The following is a 16,693-nucleotide window of genomic DNA, read 5'->3' on the forward strand; positions in this document are numbered from 1 at the left end:
AAATATTGCTAGGTTTATACCACGGTGTTAAATATCTAAAGTATGGATGTGGTGTATTGCTTTGATGAAACGTCCAAACCACCGTTATATCCCTTGATTAGGATCAATATGGATTCCAAAGGCCCAAGCGACATGAGAACAGACAAATCAGCGTCTATATCTATGAAGAGTTTGGCAGTGGAGAAGCAGCCAAGGTTTTGCGGTCATGCCAGGGTGATTAAACACGTGACATTGATGTTGCCATCCTTCTTCAGTAAGGTGACGTGGAACATTCGAGATTACTGCTGGGTGGCGCGGACTAAAAGACTAGCCACTCACCATAGTCCTTCGACATGAGGAAGTTCTCGTATCACCTATAAATTCACCGTCACCCCGCCGTGTGCTGTCAGTAATAACAGCACGTACTGTGTACTGATTTTTAATTAATGGCCTTACCAACCCGCCACTTGCTCTTGGATTGAACACACCACTTAAACAATTTTTATTGGATGCGATATATTGTAACCGAGGTACAACACCAATGAGCATAAGTCAGCTTGAACTTCTTCATATATGTCGCGCTAAACTGGCAGAAGAGGCCTCTAGCCGTAACCCACATCTCAGCGTCATAGTTGGTCATGCAAACTTATTGGAGACACTGGTATCGGGCATAATTACCAGGTGCCCTGAGCTAGGAGCGAAGTAGGTTCCCACACTTCGTTATTGCTTAAAGCAGCTACTGAGGGGGTACGTAATACCTAGGGACACCACGGAAGAAGCTCTTTCGGACAAGACCGAGGGGTTTGATAAAGGCGTGGACGTGCATCCAGAAGTTATCACTGCCTGTAAGGAGGCATCACTTTCTGATGGCGATTTAATTTCAACGAGCCAAACGAATCTTAATAAACGATCGCTTAAGATCCCTGCCAACCTCTACCCGGTCTAATACTCGAGCCTTCCGCAGGAGTTTTTTTCTCCTTTATAACTCGACCCTCTGCCGCAAGCTTCTTCTCCTCATGCTCTGAAACTATGATGGCGTTCCTGCCATCAGATGTCGCTGCACGGTAATATTGGGCTGGCATCAGGCCGTGCAAGATGCCATTGAAGCTCAGCGCGGAGAATTCTTCTCAAATCTTCACGGGAGCTTTTCATTAATTTATGTACAGGCTTTTTCATACCTCTAGAAGTCGCTTTGTCTCCACCACGGTTGAATTACGCACGCGATAAGCTCACTGCATGGGCTATCTAGTTTCCCCTATCCTCAGGCCAACAAGTAGTCGTGAATGACTTAGGAATCTACTGCGAACTCTTGAGTATGGAGAATCCTCTTTGGAACCACAAGTCATCGTGCTTTACCCTCAGGGCCTCGGTAACTCTAATCTATTGAGATAAGCTGTTTAAAATCGCGGACCGAGAATATGGCAAACAAACTATGACTGCAAAGGTTCTGGTCTGGTGGAGGTTCCGCTTTGGTCGTACAACTTCATGTATGTTGTTCCGGTGTATCTTTACAGTGCTTCCCGAAACTGGTGTCACCACTTACACTCTTAGGTTCTTTTGTCGAATACTAAGATTGAATACATGGTGGAAACAAGGTATAATACCCAGAAAATCATGTGACAACTGGTACCATCCATACCATACAAAAGTGCATATTACAGTTAGTCATCTATGTCCGCACAGATTGTTGAAAACGCGGGTTTTGTCATTTTAGTTAGTTAGAGATTCCAATATATCTGTTTTTGACCATACGTTGTCGTACCGACAGATTTCTGTCATCTTTCTCAAACCTCAATTGCCAAGACAAGCTAGTCTCTATTCGGATTTCTCCGGAGTACCCCTGTCAGTGGGCCCTGTATTGTTTCTTTCGCGGGGTAATCTGGTAATGTAGCGGGGTGTATTTGCTTGTAGGTTAATACTACTAGCATCTCGATACCCCACCTTAGAAGCCTTCCTTGGTACGGGCAGATCTTAACAATCAATCACGAGTGGTCAGACTAAGATGGCGCCCAACCTACCCTCTTCAAAGCACGGGCTTATCTATGACATGATCCACAGTAGAGACCTCTCGGTATATGAGCTAAAAGCCTTCATTTGACGCCATTGGCAGTCCTACGAAGAAAACCCATAACAAGGTTTCTATCACTTTCTGGAATGGTGTGTTGACATGGTCGGTACAAGAAGGGAAAGTGCAGAGGGCCACTTCCGGCATGCAGGTATAACCGTAGAAGAGAAATAGTGCAGCTGCGCTGTAGCGAAGTTCGAAAGTAATCTTACTACCTGTCTGAAGCGGGATCTTTTGAATTATCTGAATATTTTTGCGTACGGTGAAAGGCAACACTGGCGATTACATTGAGGCATACTCTTGAAGGCGCTTTCGTAGTTTCGACAGGCTTGGGCTTATGCTTGTAAAAATAAAAGTTTCATCAAAATATATGTTTCTGAGCTTCTCGAAGTCGCTGGATTGAATAGACATCTCTGCAACAGAGTCGCAGAATTCTTAGAAGCAACGTCAATGGTGAGTTGCAAGTAGATCAAGGCTTTGGACTGCTATTTATAATGGGTTGTTACTTCAACATAGAAGCCACGAAGCACTAACACCTGTCCAAAGTAGCAAAAATGGCGCATGAAAAGTCGATGAGGAAAATCCTGGCACGGGAATATGGCCGATCAAAGATCCTTTACACCTTCCCTCGCAGTGCGTTTAAATTTGGATATCCCACATTGAGACGAGTAACTCTTTGTTTCCTGAGCTCCACAGATGCAGTGATCGTCGTTTCCATGAGATATAGTCAGATGTATGTAATTACGCGTGATCGTCTCTAACCAATGATCATCCGCCTCGGATATATTGTTTCTCCACTGGAATAGGACACTCATCTCGGGAATAGGATTTTTGCAGTAACGCTCGAATCTATACTGTATTTTCTAGCAGTTCTCAATATATTCTCACATCACAACCACACTTTCAGCTTTCTTGGCAGTACTTGGTCTCCTCATCAGTTGTGACAGCAGCATTGACTTCTCTTTATCATCGAAAATGCTCCTACTTCTCGGCTCGGTGGCGGAAGCTATTGGCTGTACACCTCTTGTGCGTTTGGATCGTATAGCGTCTTCACTGTGGCTTGACGGGACCATTGTGGCTGAACTTGATTATCTTAATCCTGGGGGGCCATGAAAAGATCGCGTTGCGCTTGGCATCGTCGAGGAAGCGGAGATGCTGGGTACGCTCAAGCCTGGGGAGGCGGTCGGGTGATGGGGCCAAAAACTCGTCCCTGGCTGTGAGGGGAAATCTACACTTTCTCTCGCATGGTTTCCCACCACCCCACTACAGAGACACTATCCTAAATCAGACGACTCCCCCGCCCGCCTTGTATGGATCAGTGTACCTCTGATAATTCATGGTAGATTACGGTAACTAACTGACGGACGATATTTCACTCATCAGCTCACTATAGCTAGGCGAGTATGGCGATATCGAAAGTCGCCAGCCCGGAATGACTGGACACTTGCTAGTCGTTTGCATATTCTAGCTAATTTTCTTTCTTGGCATTTGTAGTTATCTGCATGATTTTTGAGATTGGCGTATATAGTATAGTATACACAACTATTTTCCACCTTATCCTTCACATCACGAATCTACCCCCTGCCATCTAAGAGAACGTGTTGTTAGAGAAAATGAAAAAGAAGTATATGGAGATTCGCTATTTCAGCTGTTAAATCAGAAAGTTTGAGGAATCTACTAGAGGAAGATGAAGTAAACATATTACTGGATTGTTACTGGATCGCATTTATTTTCCATTATGTGGCTGAAGTGGTGGATCTTGAATCTGCATAATTGGTCGTTGGCTGTGACACCCGCCTCACGGAGCGGCACTCTCCAAGCCACCTACGTCATATTCTTACGCTATTAACGCGGTGGAGCTGATGTTCACCGTTTAGGACTAAGGACAGTCTGAGCAAAATATATGCAAGTGTGAGGTTCACACTCTGTTTTATTTTTCCCAGTTGATACGCGTACATGTGCGCATCAAAAGACACAGTCCTGGATGCGGAAAGAGGAACTAGTGCTTCCCATTGCAAACATGCCTTATTTCTCATCCGTGGACCCCCAGCTCATATTTGTCAAGGAGAACATTTTACCGTAATTGTCGCGGCGGAGCTACTTGGCCTACAAAAGTCATTACTGCATATGGAATATGCCCTCAATATATCTCTCAGTGGCACTGACATTGCCCGATCTTTACATGGACTCGGTGGATTCTTGACCTCTTCTTTACAATGCCGACCAGACAATGACAACAAATGCTTGGTGGCATTCGAAAATATCTTTATTCGTCGGCCCGGACAATACCGACTTCGGTTTGTGCTGGCAGTTTCTTCCCTGTCTGGGATGACAGTGAAGGCGCGTGTGGATTCCGATATTATCGAAGTGGGTTAGTACACATATCTCCAACAGCCCTCTTTCCCAACTCATCAAAAAGGCTCGCCACGAAGGAAAATGCTAATATCTAGTGAACAAGTCTAATACGCGCGTGAGAGTCGTCGGGCGTCAACTTGCAATTCCCTGAGTTCATACATAAAGGTGGTGCAGTCAATATGTTCAAGTCGGAGGTGACTGGAGGTGCGACCAGTTGCAATTGAGTAGTGAGATCGAGGAGACGTGGAGGAGCTGGTCGGAGAGATTTCTGCGTAAATCTGGTAGACAAAAGGAAACTTCTAGATTGCCGATAAACTGGATTGATGAAATTTTGAAATCCTCGCCTTATATATTTACATATGGAGTGCAGCTTGCCAATGACTGATGACTTTCGAAATTGCCATACTGACCGAGCTATGGTGCACTGACGAGTGAGATATCGCCAGTCAGTATTCCCTCGGGGCTGGGTGAAGGGCAGACAGATGGTATATATTCACGTTCCAGGTAGTAACCGGGGGTGAGGGCATACAAGGGGAGTCTCGCCCCATCGATCAGGTCGGTAGGAATCATCATCGATATCCAAAGCAGTATAGGTCATCCCTCCAAGCCAGAAGATCCCACTAAAAAGTCTAGTAATATCATTGCATGTTAGCTTAGACCAGAATGGGGTCAGAAAGTGGAAAGTGAAAAAAACATGCGGCTGACAGGCTGAATATGGTGATAAGCAGGGTTATGAATATACTGCAAGGAAGCAAGGTATTGTAAATCACTGTTTGTGCTTCTGGTATGCACAGAGTAAGCCTCAGGACCGTCACTTGGGTACGGGCGGGAGTGGCGGCAGAGGGAATTTACACCTCGCCAGATTGCCAGATTTTCAAAGGCCCACTCCAGCTCCTGATAACTATTTGAGTTGTTTGCATTGAAATGGAAAGTTTCAGCTACTCCATACAGTAATGAGACACGAGGTACATGTATCACCTGGCGTACAGTGCCGTATAGGTAACCTAACAGGAATATTGATACTCCGGTACTATTACCAATAAGGTATAATGGGGCTTGGCATTAGGGTTCGGGAAACAATCGAAGAGTGAAGGTGGTGACACCAGTTTCGGGAAGTACTGATTACAGGTACCGCTACTGCCATGGCGAGCCGAGCCCTTCACGGAGATCGAGATCGGGTCAGACCGAGAGATGGCAAGAGAACTGGCAGAAACCGTAGGGTCTACATCCGCCATCGTGGTCTACTCTGATGCCTCGGGACGTGAAGGCCTCCTAGGCGCTGCTGTCGTTGCACTCGACAAGAACCTAGAGGTCATCGAATCCCAGCAGGTCCAGGTGGGACCGATGGACCGGTGGTCGGTTCACGTAGCAGAGCTGATAGGCATTTTCTACGCTGTCAGTACAGTGTTCAAGATCAGCCATCAGCGGCCAAGAACGGAACATAATGGAACAACAACGGCAACGATCCTCTGCGACAGCAAGTCAGCGTTGTAGGCGATCGCGAACCCAGGAAACAAGTCAGGACAACGCATCATCCACGCGATCCTCCAGGCGGCCGCAGAGGTCCAAGCGAAGGGAATCGCGCTTCGTCTCCAATGGATACCCGGACACTGCGACGATCCAGGGAACGACGCAGCAGATCGGTTGGCCAAAGACGCGGCAAGCCCGGGCAAACACACCCCTTCTGCCCTTTGCTGACAAGGAAGAGAACGCTTATCCGGGACAAGATCCACGCTCAATGGGAGCGGGAATGGAAAGCATCAACCAAAGGCGGTCACCTGCGAAAAATTGATAGCACCCTGCCGGCGGCCTACACCAGGAAGTTGTATGGGAACCTGCCCAGGGGTCGGGCGTACCTGCTGACGCAGCTTCGCACGGGCCATAATTGGTTATCCACCTATGCCAAGACCTTCGGCTTCCGCGACAATAATCAGTGCGTGTGCGGCGCGCAAGAAACAGTCACCCACGTGCTGGTGGACTGCCCAAATCTGAGGGAAATCCGACGGAAGCTAAGGATTGAAGTTGGGGTTGCGTTTAACAGCATATCGAGTCTGCTGGGAGGCTCAACTGAAGGTGAGAGAGGTAAACCAGACACCGTCTCGCGGGCTAGGACGGTCAAAGCCGTACTAGACTTCGCTGAGGCGTCACAAAGATTCAAAAGTCGCGCGCCATGAGGGCAGCCTAATAACTCGAACGGCACCTGGGCCACGATAGGCCTTGACGAGGCTCCAAGTTCGTTTTCAGGAAGTGGGACATTACACATGTACATACAAGGATATATATAGTTGCTGTATCCTGTATATCGCCAAAAGCGAGGGGTCAGGGTAAATGATATCATCCATCCATCCATACTGATTACAGGATTACGCTTCTCACGAGCAACAAAGCGGCGGCTCTGACACTAAGGAATCCTCGACAACAGTCAGGCCAGGAATTCGTCTGCCAACTGTACAAGTTGATGAGAAAGCTACGGAGAAATGGAAACCAGATCAATATCCGGTGGATCTCAACGAGCGAAGACAATAAACTGCGGGGTCTGGCTAAAGAACAGGCCAGAGCCGCGACACAAGAAGATGCTCTCCCGCAAGAACGCGTCCCGAGAATGAAGTCAACAACACTGAATATCGCACGGTCCCAAGCAGTCCCAACAATGACCTGCCAGTGAACGTAGGGAGACACGCAAAACGAGTTGATGCAGCACTCCCAGGCAAACACACCCGGCAGCTGTATGACCGGTTATCGTGGAAAGAAGCGAGCGTGCTGGCTCAACTCCGAACCGGCATGGCAAGACTCAATGGATATCTCTATCGAATCAACGTATCAGACTCGGACCAGTGTGCGTGTGGACAAGCGAGCGAGACCGTGGAGCACTTCCTATTTCGATGTCAAAAATGGACGGCGCACCGGACGGAACTACTACAATGTACCAACACCCACCCGGGGAAATATATCCTTCTTCCTAGGAGGAAAGTCGCCTTCCGATGATCAGAAGTCGACGCCGAACTTAGAGGCGGTACGGGCCTCAATACGATTCGCCATCGCCACGGGCCGACTCGAGGCCACCTAACCATGCCGACGAACATAAATCACCCCCCCTTTCGCCGATCTAACCCACCAACCACCTCGTGTTACAGATGGTAGACGCGCTTCAACTGCCGAAAATAGGATGTTGAACACTTGGAGAAGCACCTTCAAGCCAGCCTACTAACAAAATTACTAACCCACGAGGATCCGCTGCGATACGGACATCTGAGATGACATATATTGCAAGGCTTTATGTATGGGCTCTGAGGAGACACAGCACTGTATATATTATGACATGTATAGTAGATCAGAGATAGTTGCCCTTTCGGCTCAGCCGCCGGGCGTTAATAAATTGTGTGTGTGTGTGTGTAATGAATTCAAGAAGAAAAAGAAAACGGGAAAAAGAAAACAATCAAGTCAAAACACAGATGCCAAGAGCGTTCCTGCGAGCCACCAAACCCTTCTAACACCCATGCCGACCCTAGGAGTGAGTGATGGGCTTATGAGAAGAGGTGACCTGTATATGAGAAACTTCTAGGAGCTCAGCTAGAATAGTCGCTTTCTCTCTACTCGACGTTTCGAGTCTGAACACGAGCTTTGCCCTAACAAGCCAATATTTTCCGCTCATTCGCTTCAGCATGGAGGAAACTGAATGATTGGTGGAACTATCAGATTCGCCCGCGTGTATCTTAAAGTTTGTCGGATCCACTACGGAGTATATCCAGATAAAGCCGTTGGAGTACTCGAAAGAAGCGGCGTTCGCGTTCCATTTCGATATCAGTGTGTTGAATAATGGCCCGAAGATTGTGACTGGAAGGCCAACACAGACATATGCTGTCTCATCGAGGCTCTCTGGACGCATAGCCTTGAGTATCAATTGGGCCTCCTCGATCGACTTTGAATCAATTACAACTGAGTTCGATACCCAGAAATCAGTTGACCAGCTATTGAAAATAGGAGGGACTTTCTCCAACACGGAATGCTGGAGGCGAATAAGGCTTCCCCTGAGACTTTTTGTTTGGTTCGCCTTTTTCGCACCGAGAAGGATAATCTTCAGGTTCGCTGAATGTGCTGCCTCCAGAATTCCGATCTGATAGTCGTGCGGTTCCAGGTTCGTGAGCTATACTTGAGGGAAGACATGAACGATGCCATTCTCGATAGATACGAATTCGCCTCGGCTATCAGCTTTGTTTGGTGGGTGACCTTATGGAATCATGGTGGAAGAGAGTGTGATGTTGATACTCTGGCCACAGAGCTTTGACTATTCCCACTTCCAAACGAGCTCCTCGGTCTTTGAATATATGAAAGGGGTTTTGGTGACCGCGATTTTCGAGGAGCGATCAACATGCTTCCTGCTGCCTTCAGCGTCCTTGCAAATGGTCATTGGAAGTCAAAGTACGTGCCCATTCGCACGCCGCCAGTGCGAGAAAAACGGACGTTCGAGTACTTGTAACATCAAGTGCAGTATCAAACAATCCTTCTCCTTGGGATGGGCTTCTGGTAGCAATCCGCGGATACTAGGTTTTGTCGACGTGAATGTGCAGAATCAGCACTAGTGTGGTCGACTTTCGGCGATGAGATCAGGGCATGAAGCTATATCGGAGGCTCAAATGTGTTTCTATCCCTCTGGGATAAAAGAAAACGCAATCTACAAGCGAGGTCGATTACTCTTTTATAACATGTGTCACTAGAGCCCAGAGGGTTTGCATTGTCAAACTTGACATCCTGGTGACAGTAAAAAGCCGCAAATGTTCATAGACTGCTTGATATCACGTTGTCATCATCGGTCAACGTTTCTTACTCAACGTTGAGTATGAGCCATTGAACACAGTTCTTTCACCTAGCTAGAGACAAAAAAGTCAAAGTAATTGATCATCCGACGTACACACATAGGAACTATTTGACTTTTAAGAAGCTTAGGAGAAGAAGATCAATTTGCCATAAGATTTTTTGTTGAAATCCCAGTCAACTTATTTGAATCTTTACTCTGGTCTTTAAAGGGGTCAATTTCCGACTATGGCTGGGCCAGAAAGGCACAAAGCTGGACTGCTTCAGTGAGATGCTTCCAGGTTCAGCTTGTGGTTGGATCTCAGAGTATTTATTGTTGTCATATGAGGCTGTTGCAGATCAAGAAGCTTCCAGTTCTTTCTGCGTGGAAGAAATACATGATGCCAGTAGATGCCTTCACTATGTATATATATAGCCTCGTGTCTCCCTCTAAGAGAACAATCAATCAATACCTCTGAACTACAACATTTATAGCTTTCTTGCGGATAAAAGTGGCTGGTTTGAGCGGACACAAGATATAGATGCTGGGCACTAGCCTACCCTTCGCTACGGGGCAAAATCAGACACATGCAATTAGCAAGAAAAAAGCTACCTAGACGTGATACACAAAGCCTATCGATTGAGATACGTATTATCTCAAGCGTATGTCGACAGGGCCAAATATGGTTGGGAGAAAAAGTAGGATCACGAGGCCTTTTGGTAAAGAGCGATGACATTGCTTCGCATGCGTCAATATAGGGACAGCTTACTAGCTGGCAAATGGAGATATACACAGCCTCAGTACTAAATACAAATCAAGTCTCCCCGGCCATGCCACTCACATGTGGTTTTTCCTGCTCCCACGACCGCCATAGGACCAAATACTGTACAACAGAACTATCATTCTGGTGGATAACGCGTTTGGCAATTGCGCTTATCGGTATTTTCTGGCCAATCTGGGCATGTCAGCTTATTCATTAGAAACGATTTCTCCATGCAACTTACAAGATCAAAAGACTCATTGTCATACACGTGGGGGCAGTGCTGGCTGTAGTCGGAAGACCCAGAGGATCTGTTCGAATAGGGTGATTGATCTCCATCCGACACCACGAATGCGCGGTCTTCACTTGTTTCCGAGATATCATCCTCCGAGGGCTCAGAGGTTGAACCTTACGTTTCAGAGTCATTGGGCTCGCTGTACGAGGACATGATTTCGAAAAGCTCATTTTCCTCCTTCGCAGCCATCTTAGGTAGGGTATAGTGCCAGACGTTCTCACAGCAGATGTAAAAAAGCTGAATTTTCCTCTTCAATCCTGGTACGGCGCTCACTTATGTAGCTCAAGTGTCTATTCGATTACGCCTTGACCATGTCTAACTAATGTTTGAACGACTGAGGCATGTTCAAAGGGCCGGTGAAAGCCTCGATGATATACGAGAGAATTTTTGCCAGTGCTTATAGCTCAAATTTACTAGGACGTTGATTCAACTTAATCCCTAGTGAACACGTCTGTTGACCCAATTAGGCGTTGGAAATCGTTGACGTCATCGATTTTCACCGCTCAAGATATCCCTACGTATCGCGCAGGCTTCATTTATAACCGGACGATCTTAAAGGTAGTGAAATATCAACAATCCGATAGAATCATCAACGGGGATACGGTGAGACATTTTGCAACGTTTGCCCACGTTGAGACTGAAGAAGCCGCTGGTGGTTCAATTTGCGGGCTATCTACATTCTTGAGGACTTGTAAATTTACCATCTCAAATCCACCATCGATGGTTCCTCAATCTGGCCACGAATGCATCAACCTCAACAATCAGGGCAAAGGAGCGAACGGATTAGTCAGTAGACCAAGATATATAATGTTTAACGCGATGACTGATTCCTGGGACGCATTGATCACTTTACCATAAAAACCTAGCACCAGTCTCGCTTGCTTTGCCTATGATTCTATTTATTCTGGCGGCTCTCCTTGCCAGTATTACACCCCTTCAGCGCGATGTGTTCAATTGGCGCCTCACCTTCGTCGTCAGCCCCAATGTCGCGGTCTTCGGTATGTCATCACCTGGAGCCAGTTAACCTAATTTACGACTTAAAGCCATTCACTGGCCCCTCGAGCATCGTAACGCTGGAAAACCGGCCCAGAAGTCCCCCGGCAAGACTCACGAGTTGTCTGATGCAGGGCGTCGCCTGGAGGCTGAAAATGTCTGGCGCTGGCCCGGGTGTACCATGACTGATGGAGAGGCAATCCTAGTGCCATGTTGTACTCGCGCCTGGTTGCGGACGGCTGCTTCATACCACTGCTGGCCAACCTCATCGGCCTATCGTTGCCTATGCCACCTTGCACAGAGGAGTTCTTTGGCAATAGCATAGAGCTTCGGTTGCAAAGTTGACGAGTCAAACGGCTCTCTGGCGAGTGTTCAGCTTCTGATGGCCTATCTTGGTGTCTTCAACTTTGATCAAGTTTTCGCACGGAGCGCCTTTTTTCCTCATCCGGCAACAGGAGCCAGGACCACTGTGAGGGATCCCGCAGGCAACAAATGTGTTCCAAAGTAGTATGGTAGACATTGAACTGATGACAAAAGGCAGAAAATGATTCGAATGGGTATTGATGTTGCGCAATCTCCGCAGCGTTTCCTCGTCAGCTTTATATGCCATCATCATGGGATCTGTACTTACATCACGTCATGGCTGCTGACGTGGAACTTCTCCCTTGAAAAAATCGAAACGTCGAAGAATGCACTGTGATTCAGTATGTAATCAACAGGGAAAATGTCAGCTTTGGCAAAATTGCATATCGCGATGAACCTCGGCCCAGAACAACTCGAGTGCGTTTCTGATATTTCTAAGGCACCAACAAATCAATGGACTCCAAGTTGACAGTACCGATGTCTGAATACACACCACCCTTGACTGATAAAATCAGGTATCTCAGCAGGTCCGACTTCATTCCGGTGAGCTTGAGCTCTTTAAATTTTTTAAAAAAATTAGATTTCCCTGAAGGTGCAGGCTCACGAGTGCTTCTGCTCCTATATCTCCAACCAAGGTGTATTCGTAGTCGCGGTTATAAGCCAGCCAAGAGACGATATCAGATGCCTGATTAAAATCGACTTCAAAATTGTTTGTGTTGACATTGGGCGGGCTGAGATATAACTACGTACCTGAAATACAAGTATGAGGGTTAATGGTAGAGATATGGCCAAGATTCAAAGTTGTGTTATTGTATTGTTTCTGCAACACAGACTCCTCGTCTAGGTCGTGGTTACATGATCTGTCTGTCTCAAAGATACGCTATGCCTCCAAATATCACACTGGTCTTCAATATTTTCATCGTGTTTGAAATGAAAACTAGTTGCAATTTAACAGTGCGCGTGGGTTCGTGGCGGAGGATGATCTCTGTTGCAAATCGAGTGCAAAGGCCATCCTGTCGAGGAAATGGTATGCCGCTAATGCCTTCAAGAACCGAGCTTTTCCCGGCGGAATGGTCCCCATAAACTACCAACTGTGGTAGGGCGATGTGGTCGCTAACTCCATTCGCGCGGATTCGGTCGATTTGATGGACGCGCTTGGACGTTTTGGATGTCTGGAGACTGAGGTTCCTCTGTGGATGAGAAGAGTCATACACAATAGGTCGTTTGTCTGGAGGCAAAACAGACATTTTTGTAGAGTTCCGATCGCTCACGGTCATCTGCACCTGTTTAGTCTAAAAACAAACAGCGTTGGTTCAATGTTCTTAGGGGGCTTTGAGCCAATTTAAATTCCTACTCACGACTGTTCTCAGCTACAGAGTAACCTCACTCTCCAGTCATCCAAAACCTACAAGCACATCAATACATTAGGCCGAATCTGCAAGAATGTGACTAGCAACTGCAATGCAAAGGAGAAATGATATACTGAATTTGCGATATGCAAACTCCCCGGGTGCTTATCTGGGAGAAATACCCGCTGATGTACCCTTTGACCTTGTATGGGTATTGTGAAGGCTGGGGCCCTTGCATACACCTTGCGTATACAAAGGGCAGACTTCTTAATGACTTTGATGGCTGGTGCTTCGATATCAGGTCTTGGACGCTTCTCTCCTTCTTCTGAGACGCTAATCATTCTTCTCTCCAGCTGATAAACTAATCACAATTTTCATAGTGTGTTCCCAATTCAGCTAGGGATACGATCAAAAAGAGTGATGAAGGTAAACTAAATCCGCGCTGTATACAGTGAGACCTGAACATCGTCATCAACATGTTCATAAAAAGCGAAGGTCAGCGGGATGTGGGTGGGTGAATGACACGATTTAACTGTAGTGGTATATATATGTAGGTGTTGGGACCACATCGTGGGGATTAGTGTGGGATTTGTTTGAAGCTTCGAGTAGAAGTTTGAAAACTATCCGGGCCCGCCATGCAGGGAGATATGTTGCGGCATTAAGGGACACAGAAAAGGCCTATGGCTTTAATGTGTTCAAGCATTGAAGCTGAATTGTATTTTCTATTGCCTATGAACGCAAGGCCGATATGATCGCCCTTAGTAACCTAGAATCTTGTTGACTTCCTGCGCCAGTTTCATCGACTTCTCGTCCTTTCCGCTGGCTTGGATAGGACTCAATCCCATGGCCATTTTGCCAGCCTCGGACTGGATGTCCCCAACTTGAGCTCTATCTGAGAATTGAGACTCACCTAGGCCACCGGGGAAGTCAGGTGGGGGGTTGCCCGACAAGAAGGCATCGCGTTGTTGCGCGATGTATTGCTAGCTGATGTTAGTATCGAGATGTATCCAGATTGTGGAGGAATACCTTACCGCATTGCTGGGGGTCAGTGGGACTGATGGAATGTAGAAGACGCAAGCGTCGTTCTTTCCTGTGTTTTCAGTTTCCGTGCCGTGGATAGTATCGGCGCTCCAGAATACTGATGAGGTTAGCTTTATTCGGCTGACAGATGTGTGGCAGCCTTACCGATATCGCCTGGCTCCACGGTGGGATAGGGAATCATAGTTTCCTTGAGGTTTAGATGAGGATGGTGGTCAGGAGTAAGCTCTTGTGCAGTTCCCGGATTAGCACCATTCAGATAGACATTGCCTTCTTCGTCATCGAGAGAAAACTTCCATCCATCCAAGGAGCCCTTTCGGGTAGGCTTGAAAAAGGGTCGAAGTATCCAGTAAGCGGTAGAGGGCTGCAAGATGGGATGGACGACAAGAGTGCCTGTGATGAGTCAGCATCAAGCAATTCTCATATGTATCACTCACTCACCTTCTTCAGGTCCGTGGCGAGATAGCCCGAGCCAGCTCTGGAAAGCCCGGAAGACAGAACAACCGCCTGGTGCTTCATACATATTCATGTTGGCATCAAGACGGCCAGTCAGATCCCATGGATCGTACTCATTCAACTGTCGTGCTGTTAGTGATTATTCGGAGTAGGTATGGGGTGCTTGACTCTACTTTTCCTTGGAAGATCTTTCGGTAGACATGGTTATAGGCGCGGTCCTCCCATCTCTCGACTCCTCCGCCATCGACGTGAGGCGGAAGTCCAAAGTGTTTGTCGCCGGGTGGACGGATTTGAACACGGTCACCGTAGGTCAGCGGGATTGAGAGATCGACTAGAAAATGTTAATCAACTAGGCAGATTTCACCATCGCAAGGCCACGTACCCTTTTGATCCGCATCGGCAGAATACAGTTGATTCATCCATGATTGTGTGGCTAGCACGTTAGGATGCGACCTCGCTTTCACCTGAGACGGACTCCAGTATGATTCGTAGATAACCTATTTGTGGTCAATATAATCTCGGATATTGGTGCAAAACGAAAGATTACCTTCTTTTCCGCATCAGACGGGAACCCTTTGAAGGAGTGCCCGTCAAAGTATTGACGAACCTCAGAGAGGAGTCCTTCAGCAACATTCTTCGGCACTACCCCTCTGATAACGGCAACACCAGTGCGTCGTATAGCATTAACACTCTCCGGAGATACAGTGCCGGCTTTAATGTCAGAAAAGTTCAATTTAGGAATTATCTACTGTTGTTAGCAAGTGGCCTAGCTTTGGTTTTCAAAGGCGATGAACCTACCGACTCTCGCTTGGAAGCGACTTCATCAGTACGGACCTTGAGAGTCTGAACGAGATCATCCCAAGACTTCTGAATTTGTTCTTCGAACCCGGTGGTGAGGTTACGCTTCAGATCACGGAAACGGTCAGGTAGTGGCGGGCTTTTTCTGCCGGAGAAAGTCGAGAACACCGAGGATATATCGCCCTCTTTTTTGTCTTTGCGGGTGAGTGGCGATGCTTCAGTTGCTAAAAGACGCTTAGGTGTTCCTGGGCATTTTCCTGCGCGGAAGGAAGAGCAGCTAACACACTTTGGTGAAATAAGTCTGTTCATGATAATAATTTTGCGTTGTTGAGTGAAATTCAAATATATTGTGATTCCTTCCCTGGACTATATATACTCATCTCCAGTGATCTTGGCTGGTCATTAAACTTGATTGCCACTGACGTCCCCGGGATAGAATCGAGTGAATGGGGTGCGTGAATGTTGGGGGTAAGCAGTCGGGTTCTTGCTTATTTTGGTAAGATTCCGACTGGGAAAAGGGAAGGTAAGCTAAGCCCAGTAAATGATATCGGAACCAACAACAATTGTTGAATATGGATGCGGAATCACCCAAGAAGTCTCGTTGAAGCGGGGATTCATGCATGCTTGGGCTATAGAACCGGGATCCGATTGGGTCTCTATGAGCCTGTGGTGTCCAATACTCAGTTTTTATGACGACAATTAGTGAAAATGGCGATGCTTCCGACGTAAATGACCTACATCTCACATAGTTGAGCAACGGCTGAAGATGTCGGAAACTCCGAATTAGGAAATCTATCCGACAAATATGGGGTTGGCCTCCGCACCGGGGACAGCCCTGGGCCCTTTGGCCGTCTGGAAAAGGGGATAAAAAAAGATAAAAGCAGAGAAAAGAAGAGAACGCCTGGAAGTTGACTTGTTCTCGAACTATGGTTTTCGCTGACCTTCTAACAGTACTCAACTTTTCAAATAACAAATCAGATGAGGGAGGAATATGTAATACTACACTAGTGTCCTTGTATATTCAGCTTTTCCTAATTATATCCTCAGAGCAGTTGCTGTTTGGAGACACATTTATGATTCCCAAAAAAAGCCGGGGGTGTTCTTGAGTTCTTGAGTCTTGGTATATCGACATGTTACCGAAAGTGGTGAAATTGACTTCAAAAATACGACAACAGAGATTGAGCAATATTCATGAGTATTATCGGCGAGACTCTGTTGGAGAATTGGTTCCAGTGGATTGACATGTATGATATTATGGAGCCATATTGAATCTTTGGGTTCGTAGTTAGCTACTTGACCTCCGCTCGGGATAAATCTGTTTCCCCGATAGCCATGGTCTGGCCAATTTTTTCAAGATGTCATTTCCCAGTATTTGCTTCCCTGAAACGGATCCCTCCGAGTACGCATACATCACCAGGTCTCGCATGGTCGACTCATCCAGAGATCCCCC

General features: G+C 46.9%; 2 protein-coding genes across 2 annotated transcripts; both read right to left on the reverse strand.

Annotated features, from left to right (window-relative positions):
* Positions 1-12,471: 12,471 nt before the first annotated feature.
* N7471_005989 (Dynamin) lies at positions 12,472-12,849 on the reverse strand (the record flags this gene model as incomplete). The annotated part of the gene is made up of 1 exon (XM_057278708.1): positions 12,472-12,849. One exon carries the CDS (start codon positions 12,847-12,849, stop codon positions 12,472-12,474), a length of 378 nt encoding a protein of 125 aa, XP_057138318.1.
* An 860-nt stretch (positions 12,850-13,709) lies between these two features.
* On the reverse strand, positions 13,710-15,552 carry N7471_005990 (DUF1479 domain-containing protein; the record flags this gene model as incomplete). Its single annotated transcript, XM_057278709.1, has 8 exons — positions 13,710-13,931; positions 13,983-14,089; positions 14,137-14,382; positions 14,431-14,566; positions 14,619-14,776; positions 14,828-14,942; positions 14,993-15,190; positions 15,244-15,552. 8 exons carry the CDS (start codon positions 15,550-15,552, stop codon positions 13,710-13,712), a joined length of 1,491 nt encoding a protein of 496 aa, XP_057138319.1.
* Between the last annotated feature and the right edge of the window lie 1,141 nt (positions 15,553-16,693).

The sequence above is a fragment of the Penicillium samsonianum genome (genome assembly GCF_028829775.1).
Source record: "Penicillium samsonianum strain IBT 33392 chromosome Unknown utg000003l_segment0_segment0, whole genome shotgun sequence".
NCBI classification, from domain to species: domain Eukaryota; kingdom Fungi; phylum Ascomycota; class Eurotiomycetes; order Eurotiales; family Aspergillaceae; genus Penicillium; species Penicillium samsonianum.